Below are 22,173 nucleotides of genomic sequence, written 5' to 3' on the forward strand. Positions count from 1 at the left end.
TACCAGCGGACGTTGATATATTTTTGTATTGTGAGTGGCCGTCTCAACTACACCAAAGGGGTAAGTTTTAGTACTAATAAGAGTAGTGGTGTTTAATTTGAAAATAGTCGATAATATTAGCTATTTAGTGTTGTAGCGGAGAGTAATGTTAATTGTGTTTTGTTTTAGCTTAACGTCATGCCCTTTTGGTGTACGGCTATAATTATTATAAGAGAATAAACGACGGAGCTAGCTTTTGCATTGGCAGCGGTTTGGTTGAATACCTCGTCGGTCACCAGACGGAAACTCACCTGGCGTCCAACATTTAGTGTTATAAGATAGTTTAGTTAGTCTTAATAAATATTGTTAATAATTTCACTGTGGCCGTTATTAATTCCCTTGTCAACCCGTAACAGTATATTATTATATTATTCAATCCAAATGGGTCACTAATGAGAAGTCAGAAACTATGAGAGATAGCAAAATCTGTTCTTAGGAACCATGGCGTCGATTTTTGATTCAATAATAATGACATTCAAACTTTTTTTTTAACTCTCATACATAACCGGGAATCGAACCTGGGGGCTGATTTTTGAATTTCGAGCGCTAGATTTCGTGATTTTCCCTTCAATATATCTCCACTACTAGGCGTTTAAATTCTACTAATAGAATTGAAAACGAGTGGTTAATACCACTAGATTCCCAATATCTATTGCTCGTATTTCTAAATTATCAATTCGCCGTTTCCCACAGACTTTCTTGTGACGAAATCAACCGCTCGAAAGTCAAAAATCGGCCCCCTGGTCAATATTCTTTAGGTATGTAATCGCGTGTAGTATTTGTTTGTAATTTGAATAAAAAATTAGAAAAAATTGAATGCCATCGCCATCTTCCTCGCGTTGTCCCGGCATTTTGCCTCCTCGGATAACGGGAGCCTGGGGTCCACTTGGCAACTAATCCCAAGAATTGACGTGGGCACTAGTTTTTACGAAAGCGACTGCCATCTGACCTTCCAACCCAGAGGAAGTAAAGTACGTGACGTGACGCAATGAGACGCGCGTTACCTCATAGGCACAGATGTCAAGCTTTGGCATAGTTGGTACTTTACCGTCTAATTTTCGCGTCAACTATAAACTAAGAGTACATACATATACGTACACAACACACGTAGGGGTATCCGCTTGCTGACAGAAGGCGGTACTCCGTTACTCGCGATGCAGAGTAAGGCGCCGCTCATGGCCCTCTCGACGGCCGTGAGATTCAACCAGACGCCACTCCATTTGCTCACTGAAACATTCCGCCTTAGACAGTGCTAGAATTTATGCACCTTATCTACAATATCTACACTACGGTATAGGAATATCTATGTGAGCTAGGGTAGTGGGTAGTTTTACCTTGATAGGCAAAACGTTAGGTGTAAAAATAGGCTAAGCGAAACTCTTCAATTGTAGTAAGTATGTCCACATGATAAATTTACTGACTGTGATAGCAGAAATAAGGTATTTAATAAGGTGAAAATAAAATAACCCTAGCACATAATTGTTGTATAGTCTGCATCTTCTCAAATGACTTTATCGCCTAAGACGGTAATCTGTTAAACAAAAGCCATTGTTCCTTTTATGCGAGCGGTCGCTCATTGTGAACCATTGAGTCTGAGGCCTGAGCGCGTGCTACGGTGCGTGCCATTGTCAGGGACAATGGTACACAATGGGTTACCGCTCTCACAAAAGGAACAATGGCTTTTGTTTAACAGATGTGGATTACCGTCGTAGTCGAAAAAGTCATTTGAGAAGATGCATACTATATGTACATTACATACCATCACGCTCCGCGATTGTTGCGCCGTTTAGGGTAAATTGGTTGTTCAATACTTACGCTATAGAATTTCCAATTAAGCAAGAACTCTAAATGGCTTAACAATCCCGTGTGGCAACTGTATCTATTTGACGTATTAATCAAATTTAAAAAGAAGGTGTTGTCAATTCGTCGCAAATTATTTATTGTTTAAAAAGGGTTGATTCTTCATAGTTTGGTCTCATTGCCAGTAAATTATTAGGTATTTGAGCTAACTCATAATAGTACATACTATAAAAGTACATTACACTACATTACGATAAAAGTGCGAAAAGTAAAAAAAAACGCAACGAGTGGCGATAAATTACCGGCCTCGACTAAAGGGAGTATTTTAAATCGACACAAGCGACCCTATTTTTGACGTAGATCGTAGATACCTAATTAAGTTAGATTTCTACATAGTTCAAACGCAATTGCTAGCTACTGTGAATGTTTTAAATAGGTAGGTATAGGTACATTAATATGTTATATATCTATAATATACCTACTTTATAAAGATGTATGAGATCAAGTCAAGGTACCTGGCCTAGCTTCTTTTTAAGCGTTACTAAATTATACGTTTTTTGTGGCAAATATCCGAACGTAAAGTGTAATTTTAAACGTCAACTTGAATTTGGTGTATAATATACATAAGTACTTATATAATTAATTCAGCTAATTAAAGGAGCTGCTTATATGCAAATGCTGCGTGAAGTTTCGTGAGCTCGCTGAAATATTATATAAGTACGTGTACTTATGAACATCCAGTACCTAGGTGATGTGCTCTGTCGTATGCACCCTTCGGAACACAGACCTAGCGCTACTTGCACCATCCCACTAACCCGGGGTTAACCGGTTAAACCTGGAGTTACCATGGTTACCAGTACAATTTGATACTGGGTTGACGGTTTAATCGGTTAACCCCAGGTTAGTGAAATGGTGCAAGTGGCGCCTAATCTACTATTAGATATTTGACAAACCTCGCTTAGAAAAAGGCACGCTTCTTTATCATACAATGAGTAGGTACAGTAAGCTGCAGAGTCAAATGACCCCCCTTGCATAGAAATTTGTTTGCAGGAGGGGAGACATGCTTAACTCTGCAGCTTACTGTACATGCGACATCTAGTACGATGAAATAAACGTTTGTGCTACGAAAGGTGCATTTGACGGGGTGCAATAGAGGCGGTGAGTACATTGGCTTGAGTAAATGCAGTTTTAACCCGCTTCGAAATTGTTTTATGAAGTGTGTTGGCGTGTCGTCAAGATATATATTTGGTATTCGTCATACGTTTAGGAGTCAGTAACAATTTAGAAAACTGTTTACTCGTTCAGCGCCTATCATGGTCGCATTTTTATCACTTGTCATGTCATGCGTTATTTCGCACTTACATACTTGTTAGAATGTGACAGGCATGACGACAGATGATAAAAAACCGACCATCTTAGCCCTACAGGTACACAGTACTTACCTCAGGTACTTTATAAATAATTTATGACGTTATTCATAGAAATCTGTAACATTCTACATAAGTACTTCTTTTATTACGTAGGCATTTAGCATCTGTTGGCTTAAAGACAATTCTTATTGCTTACCAATTTGTCTTCTAATCCTTAAGCGAGGTTTAGTCTAGCAAGAACTTGCATGCAGTTTACGTTACATTGCCGACTACTAAGGTAAACTGCATTCAAAAGTTTGATCAGATACCGCAATGTAACGTAAATTGCATGCAAGTTCTTGCTAGTCTAAACCTCGCTTTATGACCCACACGTCCTCCCTGCACATGATGGTGGGGGAAGGAACCCCAGAAGCTGCACAGTGTATGGTCAACCTCTCATCCATCCATAACAGGAGTAGTCTAACGATTTCCGAACTAAGACGTCCAAGTTGCATAATTAGCCTCATGCATGAAGCTTCAATTTGAACCATATATTTTTTATTCGGTTGATTGTTGCCGTTATATTACAAATGCATTTTCGTATTAAAATATCATCAAGAAAAATCTACAAGCAAAATTGGTTTACTCTTGTATTGTTCGATTACATTTTTATTATAAAAAATATTGAGTGCTATTGTACATTATATTATGAGCTGCACTTTTAATTTGTTATGATACTTTGGCGAAAGATAATGCTTATAGGTTGGTTTTTAGGTTCATTCATATCATTCATATCGGGTTTAAAAAAAAAACTAATAATTAGTGTCGAGTAGCTGAAATACATGAACAACATTAGTAACAAACTTCAGTTGCTTCCAATGAGTGACGTCATCACGCTGTCGAATTCAAGCGTTTCAACCACTCAATTTTTTTTTACATTTTAAATATTTTTTAATAAAATAATGTGAAGGTTTATAAAAGTATTTAAATTTTTTCGGTGTTAAAACGATATAAGTTAATAATGAATTTGAAAAAAACCATGCATGACAATTCTAAGACGGTTTTGTGTTGGCTTCAAGGGGGTTCTTATCAGGTACTTAGCGCTCTTATCCCCAATTCCCTGTCTAAATGATTGTGGGGTGTAGGTAGACATACGTTCCCGTACTTAGTCTATTAATGACCATCAGTAGCCCAACGATGGTCAAATGATGGCATTACATGATTCTTAATCAGTCTGTAAATATGCTGGGTTAAGGAAGTTCTTATTACTTACCGCTCTGATCCCCAATCATCATGACCCCCGCGTCCTCTCTCCTCCACATGATGGTGGGGGGCGGAACCCCCGAGGCTGCACAGTGTATGGACACGTTCTCGCCCTCGCGTACCATCACCTCTCCGCTGCTGCCGCTATCCACGATATCCGGAGGCACTGTACACAAACACAGTTTTGAATTTATCGACAACGCCGTCATGAAAACGTTGGAGGTAATTTTAAAACTTAGTTATTCTATTGTCGATGTTACGTTGAACCAATTTGCTTAGTTAGATCTATGATTTCTACATATTTCTTTTGTTTCCACGTATAATTCATACAGCAATTTACAAACCCTGAGAAACCCTTACAACACAACTAAAATCGGAACATGAATGTCAGTCGCTTGTCATGCTTTAGTTACGAATAGGTGAGTAGGTACTTCGAAACGGGTACCTATATAAAAAAAAACTAAACACTGAAATCTAAGCTTAAGACTCTATTTCCATTGTGCATGAGGTTATATTCCACTGCAGGTGAGTTTGTTTTCACGTTCGATCTGACATAATTGAGGAAAAATGTATCTTGCATTCTGACCAGCGGGTATAGGCAATTTCAATTAATTCAGCGGTTATTGGAAGCGGGGCATAACGGTATCCAATCTCTGTGAATGAAAGGGGTTGGACGTGAAGTAGGTAGTAGCTAGTAGGCGCACGATTAGATAAGTTTTGTCACTTGTCACACTATAATAATAAGAGACGTAATAGAAAACTATTCATGCTATCAATTAATATTCAATAATTTAGCTAATATATATTTGACGTTTGCTTAGTTAGTATTTACTCTCGAACAAAGGACAAATACTAAATAGTTAAGTTACCCAAAGGACAAAAGACTGGTAAATATCAATCTGACCTCTCCCTTTTGTTTCAACATTTTTCATCTAGTGCACACTCCTGCTTTTACGTCTGCCCTGAACCTTCTTAAAGATAAAGATAGTTTATTATTCAAGTAGGTATATTACAATGCGGTTATGAACGTCAAATAAAGCTACGCCGGCTCTAACCTTACACCTCGGCCCCGAAAAGATTTAAACCCCTCTCAATTGAAGGAGGGCATCCCAATATGGGACCGGCAACAAACTCGGCGGGACACATCTTTTCAAAACAATACATCTTATAATTAACATGCATTACGAGTAAATAAGAAAAGATACGATATAAATTACTATAGAATTCATGCAATTACATACAGTAGGTACAAGTGTCTTTATAGAAATAGATTTACAAATATACATGTACATCAAATCATACAGAAAATCATTTTAGAAAACATATCAAATTATTAAAAATGGAAAAGAAAATAAAATTTATAAAATAAATGAAAATATATATTCTATAAATCTGACTGATTGTTACGAAATACCTACATAAAATATTTGATGTGCTTTCTTACCTGAGCTGTGTCACCTATAACTCTAATACCCATAATATAATGATTTTAATTGTTACTTGTTTTTATTACAGTTTTTGGTTTGGACCATGCATGTTTGTCTGTCAAGTAGTTCTCGACTCTTTAATAAGCCTTCAACAACCCTGTGATATCTAACCTTTGAATACTGGATAGTAGCTAAGCTGCGTCCTTGCCCACTACCACCATGACAATTTTGAATAGGGCTCGGGAATTAAAATAAAAAATATACAAATATTCTAGATGAATTAGCATCGTTTCGTGCTGACCGACAACCTGCAGCTGGTGCGTCTGCGTGATCATGGGCTCGGTGTTGACCTGGCACATGTATGCGCCGCCGTCGGCCGGCCGCACGTCGCGCAGCGTCAGCGCCCACGCCTGCGCAGAGCCGCGCGCGACGCCCACGCGGTGGTTCTTGGTTATGACGTGGGGACCGATAGTGAGGATGGTCTGGGTGTCTACTCGCAGCCAGGCCACCTGGGGACAAATTATAAGTCAGTTTAAGCACCATACGTTCCGTTATGCATAATTAAATAAATGTAAGTGCCGACAAGGGGAAAGAAGAAAACAAAGCCTTGTTTCTTAATGTCCGATTCTAATTTCTGAAATTTAATTCAATAAGGAATGAAGTAAAGTTAAAACAATCTATTCACATGCATAATTTCACTGTGTATGTATAGGTAAGTATGCACCTATATAAAGCAGGTGACTAAAATTAGGTGTGTTGAAGAGTGAATAACCGAAATTTCAAGTGTAGGTAATATAATATATTTCAACTGATATTGTACACCTAAGTAGGTATGTGGTTTTAAAACTGGAAAGGGAAAATTATTAACTTTTATAAAAACAACAACGGGGTTGAGCCGAAATCGGAATCCTTTTAAATCAAAAAGTAGCGTGTAGCCAACTAATCCAATAGGTAACCATTGAGTTAGGTTGGACCAATGGGTGGAACGAATGCTTTCATTGTAAATCGCTCAACCGCCTGACTATTACCTCTTCCCGTAGGTACCTTTTAATTAAAAATGTTAGCTAAACTTCATATTTTAAGACATATTTGAAATATGAAATATTGAATATTTAGATGACTTATTACAGAACGGTTAACATATTTGGGTTAAATTTGGTTCCTACAGACAGTATGTATATAAATTTATCTATATATAGGATACACTTTATCTTGGGAATGGCTTAAAATAGTAGGAAAAAGCTATTCGGATGTGCGAACCGTTCAGCGTATAGACAGAAATTCACTTCCTGGTTTGTTTGGAATACAAAGAACGCAGTACAAATTCTTGTAGAAATTCGCCAATTGTGTCGCTGGACGGTTTTGAATTTGGTAGTTTAAGGGCCAGTTGCACCAACCACAATTAACAGATTGATTAACGTCAAGCAGCAGAGAACTATGAAACTTTCCATACAATAAAATTTGGCGAACGGTAAAATGGTGACAGACTGTTTGGTGCAACCGACCCTAAAACTTTACATTATCCATTGCCCCTGTAACTAGGCTTTTCTAGGTGTTTCTGGTAGACAAGAGGGTAGCTACTGGTAAATATTCAATGACATTTCGTGGTACATCAGATTATGGAGATGATGTCCGAGAAACGCAATGGTACAAGCCAGCATTCATAGTGTCTGATCCCACGACATCCGTTTTGGAAGCAACGTGGCTTAGGTATTTAACACACAGCCGATGTCGTCGTGACCGGAAACCGTATCATTGTGAACTACCCTTCGGTTTATCTAGCTGTGCACTGAGCCTGTCGTCGCGGAGCTTGAAAATATTTTCCGACATGTGCTCGATTTTCGAATACTGAAATGAAACCCAGAAAACGAATACATAAGGTTTTTTTCTCTTAAAATTTGACTGAAAATCACATAGCAATATTTACAAGCGCTATGCTGTCAACAGCAAAGTTAACACTTTTGCCACAGTGTAAAAAGTAGCAGTAGACCGACGCCTTTAATGTTTGCGTAAATGCCGACACCGCACAAGAACACAGTAGGGTTGTTACAGACATTAGCACAACTGCCCAAGACTTACACTTGACTTACTATAAGACACGCTAGCCCTGTAAGTAGTACCGAGCTACTAACAATGGAGATGTATGCAGCTCGGGTGCGCGCTACAGACCCCTCGCCCCTCGCACGATTGCCCTGCTTAGACGGCTTCGTGGAATGACTGTATTGTTTTATAGACTGTGCTTTTGCATTTAACTCAGTTGAAATATTGTGAAAAAGCGTACGTTTTTAACATCAATTATACTGAAGCATAAGGATACACTAGACTTATATTGACCGGAATATGGACGCGCACGACTGAGGGTAGACCGAGCGCGGTCTACACAACTTTGACACCCACCCGCTATCTTCAGTTACCCGTGAACATGATGCATGTAACTGCGTCGAAATATCAGGAGCCTCGAATACAATACAAAAGGTAATCACGGTCCATCACAATACATTCGGTGCTGCAGTATGGCGCGGAGATATGGGGGCGCGCCGTCGACTGGCTGCGAGTTTTCCGTCTACAAAAAAGAGCCGTGCGGTGTGTGGCGCAGGTAAGCCAGGATACCTCCGCGAAAGCGTATTTTAAAGAACTGGGTATATTGACTCTGCCGTCAATAGTGATGCAACAAGTCGCTATTCACGTGTATACCAACCTGACTCAATATAAAAAACGCGCCGACTCAGCCTGCACGCTACGGAACCCTAACCAACTTCTCCCGGTAAAACGTAGACTAGCAAGGTCCAATAAGCTGACCCACTTAATGGGTCCTACTGTATATAATAGGTTGCCGGAGACAGTCACCTCGTCACCGTCGCTGCAATGCTTTAAAGCTAGACTGAAGCCTTGGCTTCTCGAACACACATTTTACAGCTATGACGAATTTTTGAATGTTGAGCTTTAGTATCAATTGTATTATTACATAATTGTTATAGTTTTTTTACGAATGTACCTAAATATTATTGTTTATTTTAGAATAATTATACAATCTATTAATATAAAAATGACATATAATATTATAAATATTGTCAATAAATATGATATGATATAATATGATACTCGTATGATGATATGATATCCCGGTCAATATAAGTCTAGTAAAACTGAACTAGTGAATCATTCAAAACAGTTATCATACGGTTACATTTCACATAAGTGCCATTTAGAAAACATTAAGATCAAAGGCGTTTCAAAAAGTTGCCATTAAACCATTATTACCAAAGCGTGTATAACATTTACTAATGACCAGATTGTCGCCGTCGCCAACTTTAAGATGAGCCAAAGAATCCAAAGATTCTTTAGGTCTTGGCTCGTTTCCATTATTGTTAAATACCTACCATACATTTGATCACTGGCATAAATCCTACATCCATTTCCGAGCAATAATGGAACGATAAATAAATATTGATAGTGATAACATTGTATTTGTATTGTATTAGCAACATTACCCCGGGGGTTAACCGGTTAAACCGTTAACAAAATGTTAAATTGTACTGGTAACCATGGTAACTCCAGGTTTAACCGGTTAACCCTGGGTTAGTGGGATGGTGCAAGTGGCCCTAAAAATGTTTTCGTATTTAGATATACTTTAAAAATATAGATTCGTCGACTTTCGTTCGTTAATAAATCATGGAAGATGATTGTCAATGTTTATAATAGGTAGGTATGTACCATAATTTCGATACTATTTTTTTATTTACACACAATAAGTACCTAATTATGAAGCGTTTCAAACCATATGTCTATGTTTTCAGACTGTGATATTTATATGGCTTAAAAACTTAACCTTCTTCGAAGATGCTGGGTGTCTTACACCCAGTAAACCCTTAAAAATGAATAGCCCCTAAAGCTAAATAACCCCTATAGCTAAATAACCCCTAAAGCTGTAAAACCTCTTGTTTCACCCTGTAAACCGGATTATTCACAGAGTAGCAGAAATATGCAGACAGCGTATGCCGCAAATTAACTACACGCCAGCGCCAATCATGGTCTGAATGGTTGCTGTTATTCAACACGACACACTCCCGGAGCAGTTTCAGTTTTTAAAATTTGTTATGGTTTTGATATTGATACGCTTAATGTTGAGCGTGAAATGCAATGCGAGCAATGTTACTAACCAAAAGGTTACGTTGCATTGGTTAAACTTGTTTTATTTTTGAAGTGAAAACTTCTTTAGCGGCGCTGCGCAGTTTGTGTGATGGAGAAAAAAATGTTAAACTCGCGACAGATTTCGCGGTCACGTGACCGACAGATTGAAAATTCGTAAGACGGACACGTGACCTGATCGAAATTATGGATGGAAGTTGATTATTCTGAGAGAAACTTTTTAATGTTAAATAATTGTAATAGTTCTGAAGTGTAAAATTTTTAATATATGCAATATAAATTGTTATGTTTGTGTACGATAGCGTAATAAAAAATATTGTTAAAGTGATTGATATTTTGGAATGATTAGGGAATAATTTTGCACGAATTGCTTTAATTATCAGTATAAAAGTACTATCATTTTAAATGATATAATACAATATTCAAGTTTTCACTTCTGCCGGCACTCCCGGAATGCAACCCGTTGTTTTTTTATCCATTATTGCAAAAAAGAAAATACAATCTTACAAAAATCGGACGGCCAAGAAGAATTCACGATGAGTTAACTATAAACTATAAATTGAGGCAATGAAATCGAAATAGTGCACTAAATTGAATCTTGCTTTAAGATACTTAGGTAACTGCTGAAAGTCTTTAATTACTTACCTTCGAATGGGATTACGAGTATTTAGATCCCCTGGAAAGTACTTTATTTAACAAAAAAATATAAGTACCTACAATAAATCATTCCTAATGGCGTGATATTAGGTCCGTAGCCCGTACCTACGCAATTTCATTTCGCTCCGACTGACTAACTAAACATTTTCATAATAAAACCGGAGTTAAAAATCTCAATTATATTTGAATAGACGTGAAATTGGGATAAATATTTCGGGAGATGAAAGAATTGAATAACCTTTTACTTTTTGAGTGTGCCCTTTCAAAAGTTTTAATTTGTGGTCTACATCCATTACTGCTGGCTTTTCTATAACTCTCATAATTTATGAGGTTAGGCGTATTTCAAGGGAGTTTGTTTTGTTTAGGCCTTACTAAGGTTAAATATTTATTTAATATTTATTCCACAAAAAATATAAATTTCTCATACAAAAGGCGGACTTGATGCCATTCGTTATCAGTCTACCATTAGGTAAGACAGAAAATAACGGGCGGGTAATGTAAGCTTAATAGGACAGATTATTAATTCCATGGCATTTGCTAGGTGGGCGTTTATTTCTAAAATAAATATGTATTGAAAAACTGATTCTCAGAGATCCTGGTGTTTTCGGGTTCTTTCAACTCAAAATCACTAGCATCTTGATGATAAAAAAATGTCCCAAAAATTTGCATGAAAATTGTACATTCCACTTCGTCACGCACATACAAGTGAATACAATTTTCGTACTAAAACATGACGTAATGGAATGGACATTTTGGGAGATTTTTTTTAAATGGCAGAATAGAGAATGCTGTCGATTCTGAGTAGAATGAGCCCAAGAATGTCCAGATTTGAAGATTTGATTTGAAAATTGTATTGTATGATCTTCAATATTTCAATATTTCAATACCGCTATAAAAAGACATAATATTTCTCCCTTGAGCTTGCGTCGCGAACGCACTGATGTTATTATTCTGTATAAGGTCATTAACAACATTATCGACGCCCCTGAGTTATTAAAATCTATTTCCTTTAGAGTACCCCGTCGTTGTGAGCGAGCATGTAGAAAGAAGAACCTCTTTTATATTCCCCGTAGTCGAACTTCATACGCGAGAAACGGTTTCATTAGAAGAGCTTGCAGGATGTATGATAATAAATTTCAAAATTTAGATATTTTCAATAACAAGTTTTGTACCTTCAAACGCCTGACCTTGAAGTGTATTAATAGGCTTTAACAGGCTTTAATTAGAAAATTAACTTTAATTGCACTTTTGTTTTGTTTACAATTTATCCATTTTAGTTTTATCCATTTTTTATCCATTTTTGTTTTATTTTTCCATTCTTGTTTTATTTTTGTTAAAATGAAAGAGTATTGTTGTAACATTGTTTTGACAACTTGGAATTTATATTTCTAGTTTAATTTAGTATTTATATAAGTCACATGGTTTTCATACTATTTTTTAGGAAACTGTAGGTATATAAGTCTATTACCCTACATTGTAACAAGTTATTAATATAAGAGACTGTTTGTTTCTAAATAAATTAAATAAAAAAAAAATATATATATTTATTTTAGAAAACGCCCAGGTACTTAATTTACTGAAAATAGTGAAGTTAAAAATAGTAAAAATTTGTAGTAGTGCAGAATTTTTTGAAATATTGATTGTTTCCGTTAAATATTATGCCGTAAGTATATAGGTACAGGTACTATGACTTTATGGATTTATTATGATGATATGGGTGAATATTATTATTTGTTTGTCCTTGCCACATCTCGGGACCATGGGGTCCCGGATCTTTAGGAGGCATGCGTGGGGCCGAAGCCAACAGCGCAAATTAATCTAAAAACAAGGGATACACGTGGCGGTTACCATCCCCGAGCGCACAATATGATACATCCGGAGATGGTCCCTGCCAGGATTGATTTGTGAGTTGGTTGGACTGGATATTAGCCTATGGGAAGCATAGCCTATTATCCAGTCCTCCTGCCGTGACAAGTAGTCTCAAAATTGTGAAAGACAGGTGGTGACTCGCCAACCTATTGAGTGGGCCCCGCAATGGCCGTACGCACAGTGCGATAACAGAGCAGTTTTTTTTCTTACTATTGCAATATGGGTAGTAGGTACCAAATGAAAGCTAGTGAAAAGACTATTTCAAAAATATATTAAACAGTCGGTTCATTGTTTGTTTTAAGAGGCCGGTGTTGATTTTAGTCGCAAAAATGTAAAATTGATAGATTTAGTCGGTGAAATTGTACACTTTTTGTTACCTAATTGAAATAACAAGTACTGGTTTCTATTAGCGCATCTTCTTATCTTACCTTTTATCAGATCAATTTGTTGAAAACAGACTCACTAAATTAGTAATGTTTGCTTTTCTGGTGGACGTTTAGGTAAACGCGCGTAAAGCACTGATTTTGTCGCTCTTATTTGTAAATTTCGTAAAGTTTGGACGGCTAAACATGGTAATTTTGTATTACACATATCCTGTACTTGACGTTTATCAGAATACATTTTTATTATTATGACTTTGAAGTAGTGTAAATGAAAGTTAGACGAAATCAATTTTCTCCAGAAATTACTTCAAAACAAGTGACAATTTCTCTGAAAATCGACTTAATTTCAACGTAATTTTGATACTTAAACAATCTACAACATTTGTTGAAACTATTCTTATACATCAATTTGTATAATTTACTACCATAAATTTTTGATGAATTTTTAAAAACTGCCCCTTCTTTTAATATATTACCGGTGACGCACGCTTACGACCTCATTATTAAAAGGCAAGATGAGAAGACGTGCTAATAGAAACCAATACTTGTTACTTAGATATTACGTAACAAAACTTGTATAATTTCAACGACTAAATCTATCAATTTAAAATTTTTGCTCCAAAATCGACTACGGCCTCTTAATAATAGTTGCAGTTTAATGTAACAGAAAATTATACTGTTTTTCAACTTCATGTACCTACTTTTCTTATTTTTTTGATATATCTGGTTAAAGAGAGTGTATAAGAGAGAGGTAGAAACGGGAGTTGGAAGGGGCAGACCTCGGCGGACTTTCTCTGATCAGATCGGGGAAATCCTGAAGAAAGGCCAGGTCAAGAGCACCCTAAACCGGCGAGCGTTTATATGGGCAATGTTATGAAAGTGAAGGAAGCGAAAGAGGTATGTCAGGATCGTAGCAAGTGAAAATCCGTGGTCTTTGCCTACCCCTCCGGGAAATAGGCGTGATTATATGTATGTATGTATCTGGTTAATTATTTTTCAACATTATGTAGAGGATTCACGGTCATTTGTTATAAAATGATCGAACGTTTTCTAATAATCTGTTAGACCATGTAGTGAAAATGTTACAGTATGTTATATTTGTGATCTATTCACAAAGCCTTTTCATTTGGTACCCCATATAGCATGTTTAAAAGAAAGAAATTTTGTACTACCGACTTTATGACGTCACAGCAACTACCTCCACCACTTTCGCGCTTGCCATCTCATATATTTGTGTTGAGGACATCAAATTGAATGGACGATACAATATTCACCCATATCTGAAATGACATGCGCAAAAATCGATTTCTAGAAGACTTTTAGAGTAAAAGCCACGCCGAAAAATTGTTTTGTATGATCTTAACTACTTTAAGTATTTTACGTCAAAAATGGGACAGTTACGTAGGAAGAACAATTTCTTGACGGACTATAGCTAGAACTCAAGCGGATTAGGATAATATGTACATTGCATTTATGTACAATTGTACATGATGTTCCTGATAGTTCCCGGCAGTTCTAAATATAGATACTATACGTACAGTGTTTACATAATCAAATCCAAAGAAACTTCACATAGTTTTCGTCTAGACTTCTACTATAAGGATCCATACGCGCAAATACTCACAAGCTATTTCAGTTAAATGGAAGGGCTATAATACCTTAAATAATGACGTAAACAGGCATCGACATCACTTTCGCAAGTCATTTAGTCATTACGAGTTGACGCCATTCCGAATTTCACCTGCCTAGAGACAGTGGCTTACGTTTCATGCCCATTAGTGAGACTTATAGTTGCCATAACTCATTTCCTACATAATGTGTTTCCATTCACAGGTCCTAATGCGTGCTTTCACTCTTTGTAGTTGAGAAAACGTTATAGTAGGTCGAAGGCGCCGAAGTTGACTAGTGGCATATTAGTTACTAGCTGTTGCCCGCGACTTTGTACGCGTGGATTTGTATGTTGGTGGTTAGGTATATATCTTATATGAGCATAACATTAAAAAATTATGCAGCAAAAGATATCAGTATAGGGACGGACGGTTAATCATTTGTTATTAAATGATAAAACGCATGTCCGCGGCGGTTGTACGTCGTGCACGACGTACAACCGCCGTACAAAATAAGAATATTTTATGTTCTTAGACAACTGATGTGACTTTATATATAATTTTTATGAAATGTAACTTTTACACAACATGAAAATTATCTATATTGAATGTTATTAAAAACAAATGAGACATTTTGACATTATACGATTCGAATTTTATACAATGCAAATCTTATATTATTCAAAATTATACAAAGTGAGCGTAATATCTTGTGAATTTTATATTAATAATTGATATATATTATACAAGGTGTTCACGAGGAAACCGAAAGATTTTAACCACGCTTTTCTGAGGCCAAAAGAAGGAAAAAATTTAATAAGTTTAGGTCAAATTCGCAAAAAAAATTACTTACCCTTTCCTTAATGAATCTACACTTACATTAAACATTCGATTTGTGTGTATTATTATTTGATCTCAGTATACAAATTGCAAATTATGTAGCAATTACAAGCGTAAACAATTTACAATGGCTGCCTTATTACGGGCCATTTGACGGTTTTCCTTTTTCGAAGTGTCTTGATTTGTGCCCCGAATTTCATTATTAAGTATAGTCGCTCTCAGATATATAGGAGCGGCAAAGGTGTTTCGATCTGATCTGAATCTGTTCTGATCTGTTCTGATCTAGCAAGTCGTTAAAGCTCATGTTCAGATATTTTTGTGCACCTTGGCCCTGATAGCGACTGAACTACACCGAATGGGCCCTACGGAAGACCAGCGCTGGCATTATGCTGAGTTGGGTCCATTCTTGATGATCTCTTCTTTTCTTGCTGTTGTTGCCTGTACATGTTCGTACTTGTGTTGTGATCGTCACGAATAAATGTCTTTTATCTTTTTTTTTACTACGATGTTAATCGTATTTTTAAACAGAAATAGTGTTAAACGTACTCGTACTGCCGTACTGACAATTCTTAAACCTTATTGCAAATTGCTTAAGTTTTCACCAATTATAAGTAGAACAAAGCCTACTGTCAAAATGTTCCACTCTGGTCTCCCTTCGAATAGGGGCTCACACTCGTAAATATTAAGGTAAAGTGTCGGCACCACATTTGTCCTTCGGAAGAGCAATTATGAAGGCAAAGTTGCCCCATTTAGTGCTCCAGGCCCAAACGAAACGTACAAATGTTCCCGAGAACAAAGTTTTAATTCGCTGGATGGTTTTTGTTAAAGATATTTTTTTTATTTTTTTTTATTTAGACAATCGTAGCTTCGAGCATCAAGAGTTTGTTTATGAGTCAGTAAACAGAAAATAGTACATTTCGATGCTAGTGCGGAAAGTATGTCATTACTTCACGAGTACCGAGATAGACTCGGGACGAGTGAAGAATGACATTTCCGCACGTGTATCGAACGACGTTTTTTAATACAGTTGCGAAAAAATAAGAAAAACAACAAGTAAGGAATTCGAAACTTTTATATTATTAATTCTGTGACATCATTGACATTGACATTATGAAGAGGTGTTTTTTTAGCTGGGTATTATTATTATTGAACCCACTTCAATGAAAGTTTTTTTTTTAAATGCATGTTCTATAAGAGAAACAATTGTAAATATAAAACATTGTACTATTATTACCCAAATATCGTTAATTACGATTGTTTGTGTATACTAAATTTTTAAAAACAATATCGAATGTTGCCTTTGGAAACTTAAAGCAGAAAGAAAAAACGCCTCTTCTTTGACAGGCGTTCCGTTCCATTCAGACAACTTATTAAGAACGGTTTTTCAATATTCAATATAAAAAAAATATACGTGTTATAATGATGAAGAGGTAAGTAATAAAATATGAAATATGTATATTTTTCGTAACCTTACATTAACAGTAGGTTTTTATGTTGATTACGACGTTTAAAGGAAACTAATATTAACACTCATCAATAAGTAGTCATGAATTGGAACAAGTATAAATTTAAAAAAATTGGAAATGTAAAAAGGACTAGTTCGCGAAAACCAACTTTCCGCACGCTAAACAGCCTCGTAAAGTAGCACTTTTTGAGCAACTGTATTAAAAAATATTTTTTTAATTAAATTTGGCCTTTTTCACGTGCTCTGACAGAACGCAAATAATCTTCTAGTTCTTAGAAAGTCAACATTAATAAGTGCTGCCTAAGCTAAGACTTTCTCAATATTGCTACGTAGATTGCTACGTGCACGTATTGCTACGTGCTTTCTTATTAGTTTTTGGACAATAATTTCTAGATATTTATTATAAGTATCGACATACTTACTTGTTATTAAAGCCTTAATTAAATAAGCCCATAAATCGAAGTCGCAACTTTACTTACAGTCGCAGATCGACCAAAGCACCGTAGATATATAAGTACCTAATATATTATTTTATTAAAGTCATAAAAGAAACATCATATATATTATACATAGTTTAATAAAAAATCATGATATTAACGATATGTATATTAAGTTTCAACAAAGCGGAGGTATTTGGTAGAATATACATTTAATAGCTTTCAACACTTATATAGGTACATTCTTATATGGTTATGGTATGGTATGGTCTAAGATGCAGATTAAGCTAAAAAATGTAACTCACTAAAGAGACTTCCTATATTATTTTACCTCAAACCGTGTAAAATTTTACAGAACATAGGTACATTATTTAATCCTAGAACGAGATTAATTATGTCTAGCCACGTTCAAAAAGCCTCTTAGTGTGCATGATGTTCTATCTTACAGCGTATAAAGTCACGTTCTTTAATTAGGGCTCACGAGACGTATATTTTGCTTCAGTAGCCTTTACAAGAAATAGACTTATTTCTTTTTGATTCTCTGATATTCGTGAGTAATTAAATATTATGTCAAAAGCAATGTGAGAATCTTCGTTTATACTGCCCAATCGGCATAAATTTCAGTTTATATGTAATTAAAACCTTCCGCGTTTCTTATTCGACGGTTTTGATAAGGGATACAGGTATTATACTTTTGCATCACTATGACTTTTTATTATTATTTTGAATTCAAGAAAACGGAGGAAGCTAACATATTGAGTACCGGAAACCTTTTGCGGATTGTTGCTTTCCTCTACAAAGCGGGAAAACACTGGGATTTCATATACCTAATACATATATGCCAAATTTATCCGTAAAAGCACTAGCTCGGTCACTATTTTACTCATCTACTAGTTTTTTTATGATGCGTAAAAAAGAAGACGATAACACCAAAAGCACGTATTAGGTACTTTTTAGTTTTCTAATAACAAATTTCACTAAGCAATTCTCAAAGCACAGACAATTTGGCACGAAATTAATAATATTGCATGTAAATGTGACCTACACTGGCCCTAGGGGCCGACCGCAAACCACTTCGTTCGTTCGGTTGTTTATTCGCCTCTCTGTTGCTTGAATACGCAAGAGTGATAGAGGCAGTTATCGAAATTACGATTTTCGATTTTCGCGGGAGGCCCGAGTCCCACAAAATTTAAATTGCGCCCCGTGAAGTACCTCTGGAATGGAACTGCGCATCCAGATGGAAGCAATTTGCACGGAACAAGTCGGCGCCCTTTGTCAGTAATTGATTCAAATCCCCGTTCTGACCTAATTGTGATACGTATACTTACGTAAACTTCAAAGCCACAGATATATACTCGTAGCTCTCTAGTCTCTCATCTTCGTTTCTGACCTCTGAACCTGAGACGTCTAACGAAGCCCAAAAATTGCTGACGTAGACGTACCTATACCTTTGCTCATACTGTCAATGAATTCTCAAAAACTGGAAATTAATATATATATTTCCGACATAAATAGAATGAAGAAACTATTTTGACTTGTGTTAATTATTTTCCAGGCAGTTTCTCATTTGCCTGGCTGCTCGCCTGGTTCGAGTTTGTATCGATTTGCGAACTGATCACGGTTAAGTTGACAAAAATTGTACAAAAATTATTTCTTCTATCTTTCTCAGATTAAAGTTATTTCTTTGTATACAAAATGCTAAGAAATTCTGAAATTGTGACCTATTTTAAAATAACTTTAACATAGGTTTATAGTGGACTATAGTTTAATTTTTTTGACCTTAAGAGGAAAGGGTGCGGCCGATTCTCCATACAAACGTAGTCCCCATTTTCCTCTCTGGATACTGACATTAGGGAAAATACTTTTACATAATTTGATGTATATTAAACACAGCTATGCCCCTATGTTTGACTTATTTCGATTTTTTGATTATTGTAACAATTAGGTGCGAAAAACAGATTTCATAAAAAAAAAACAATAATTATAAATTGTAAAAATCAAACGTAAACTATGTCAAAATATTTTCAATAATGTTAATATCCAGAGAGGAAAATGAGGACTACGTTTATATGAAAAGGCGATTACGCGCGGGTCCTCCACTTTCATCTTAAATGCGAGGTCTATTCGGTTATGTGTGTGTGGTCAAAGCTAATCGCTCATGCCATTGATATCACGTATCGAGAGTCATGACCCTCAAAATTGGCCGTAATTAGGCCTTTGAAGCCATACTGCGACGCCATTAGCGAACAGCCATCAAGCTTTATAAAGGGGTAGATAGTAGATACTATCCGATGGTTCAAATTTTAACCTTTTTTCCATTCTAGTAAATGATATTGTCCTATGTTAATTGTCAATCGGCTTAAACTTGAATTAACCATCAAGTTAAGGTACACGTCCTGCTTGAAATGCTAACGCTCAATACTTGACTCACTGTTGGTGTTGTCACCTCTTACTGCTAATGTCGTGATTTTAGATGACATTGTACTGAGTACTGGGACAGTGACGTGCTCTTGGACTTCTACGTTTGCTACTGGGTAAAAACGCCACACGGTGGTTATAGTATTTATTATATTATTTATGGAGCTATGATGATTCTCAGTAATCTATAATTAAATAGGTACTAAAGTGGTATACTTAATATAAAATTATAAATACTAAAATCCTAAGATTCTAGAAATAACTAACTAACTACTAACAACCAACTCCCTACACTTAGAAACAATAAAAAGGCTTTTCCCGAGGGGCTACAGTATGGGGTTCTTAAAAAAAGGAGTGTACAGGTTTTTAAAGGGTCGGCAACACGCATGTAATATCTCTAGTGTAGCAGGCGTCCATAGGCTACGGTGACTGCTTACCATCAGGCGGCCGTATGCTTGTTTGCCACCGTCGTGGTATATATATATATATATAAAGGCTTTTTATTTTATTTATTTATTATTAACCCTTTTCTTGGCAAAAAAAATGTATTTTTATGAATTTGATCAAATATATTGATAAATATGGAATACCAGGACTAGAAAAAAAAACGTATTTTTCAAAATATTATGTGTATCTCAGAAGATACATTGCCAAGAACATGGCAATCTAGGTCATTTGGACAATGTATCTTAGAAGATCTATTGCCAAGAACATGGCACGTGGACAATGTATCCTGAGTAGGCATTGCCAAGATCGTGTAAATAAAACAATGATACAAAATAAAAACATTTAATGAAGAAAACATGAAGTGTTTAAAGAAAAAATCATCAAACCAGTTTACATATCAGTCGCTTGCAACTCAGTCTCGTCGTCTAATAAAATGTGCAAATTTTTGAAGGAAGATGGCAATGAAGGGGCAGGAGAGCTATCATCGCTATTACTATTGTAATTAGTATCCTGCCGCGATACCATAGATGGAATTTCTGGCTCAGAATCTAAAGATTAATTTATATCCGAGCTGATGCCTGGCTTTGGTATCAAAGCCAGTATTTTTTTAGCTCTGTAAAAAGTCGGTCGCGTGCCTCCCTAAACAATAACATGCAAAGCAGAGAATAATTACAGGCATGAAGACCTATATTAGTCAACATGTACACCGTGACCAATAAGTCCAAAATACAATACAAATATAGAATAAAATAAATGTACGAATAGTTACTACAAATAAAAGTATAATTTATTATGAAAATGGTGCGTGCTACGCGTGATTCATTCGAGAAGCGTTTGAGGCCGGTAAAAAAAAGTTAAAAGTGGAGTTATTCCGAAACATTTGTTGTAAATATATTATGTATATAAGCACACTTATATACATAATATATTTACTCCACCTTTAACTTTTGTTACCGGCCTCAGACGCTTCTCGAATGAATCACGCGTAGCACGCACCATTTTCATTCCATTATTTAAATTATCCAGGTTTATGATTTTATAATCAAGATTCGAAAGCATGTACGGCCATACCAAATAATCTAATACGTTCAAGTCTGGAGAACTAGGTGACCATTCATGTTTCGGCAAAAAAACTGTCAAATTAGCCTAACACCAAGCTTGAACAGCATTTGTCCTGTGTGAAGGAGCTCCGTCTTGTTGGAACACATAATATTCATTCCCAAACATACATTTTAAATTTGGGGCAACAATCTTCTCCAAAACCTCGGTTTTATAGTAAAGTGCGTTTCATCATATTTTCTGAAGTTTTGCAGATATAAATGCCATAATTCTATTTTTCTTACCTTCTTGCGCGGGATCATGTTACAGCGGGTGAATGTACCCGTTTTGACAATTAAACGGTGTTGCCAATTAATAGCAATTTACACGTTCAGAAATAAATACACAATATAAAAATACGGGTGCGTTCAGAATTATTTTAGTCGTTACGCGTAAAAAAAAAAAAGTTAAATGTATCTTGTAGGATGCCATGCTAAGAAAAGGGAGATGGCAACCAATTTTTAATGACATTTTTTTAGTTCCATTTTATTTAATTTCTACTATATTTTATGTCGCACTATTCCCCTGTCTATTTTATAGGCGAAAAGCAGAAGAAAATGTCAGTAAGCGGGAACTTAGATCTGAAACAGAGCTGATGATGAAACCGAGATAAACGCCGCTATGATGAGAAAGATAGATATAGATGATCGCCATATCATTTATTGACATTAGTATAGTCGAATCTTCTGATCTTCTAAATGTTACAAACATTATTATTGCCTCTCCGTAGCAGAGTATAATTTGTACACCTTTGTTAGATAAATAAACTTATTAACTAACCAAAGCTACAGTTACACAAACTTTAAGCTTAACTTTTGTTATTTTATTATCAGTGGATGGCGGAGTTGAAAACACAGCTTTGTTCTATGCACCTAAAGTTTATGTAAAAAATAAAAGGACAAAAGAAGATAAAACTTCAAGAACT

General features: G+C 35.9%; 1 protein-coding gene across 1 annotated transcript in view; it reads right to left on the minus strand.

The window, feature by feature from the left end:
* LOC134743578 (protein amalgam-like) overlaps nt 1–22,173 on the minus strand; it is a 58,612-nt gene that overhangs the window by 13,891 nt on the left and 22,548 nt on the right. The window contains exons 3-5 of the mRNA XM_063677127.1: nt 6,180–6,387; nt 4,462–4,617; nt 1,138–1,266 (exon numbers count right to left, since the gene is read on the minus strand). Coding sequence (XP_063533197.1) covers nt 1,138–1,266; nt 4,462–4,617; nt 6,180–6,387 — 493 coding nt within the window. The remainder of the gene's footprint in view (nt 1–1,137; nt 1,267–4,461; nt 4,618–6,179; nt 6,388–22,173) is intronic.

The sequence above is a fragment of the Cydia strobilella genome, chromosome 8 (genome assembly GCF_947568885.1).
Source record: "Cydia strobilella chromosome 8, ilCydStro3.1, whole genome shotgun sequence".
Lineage (NCBI taxonomy): Eukaryota > Metazoa > Arthropoda > Insecta > Lepidoptera > Tortricidae > Cydia > Cydia strobilella.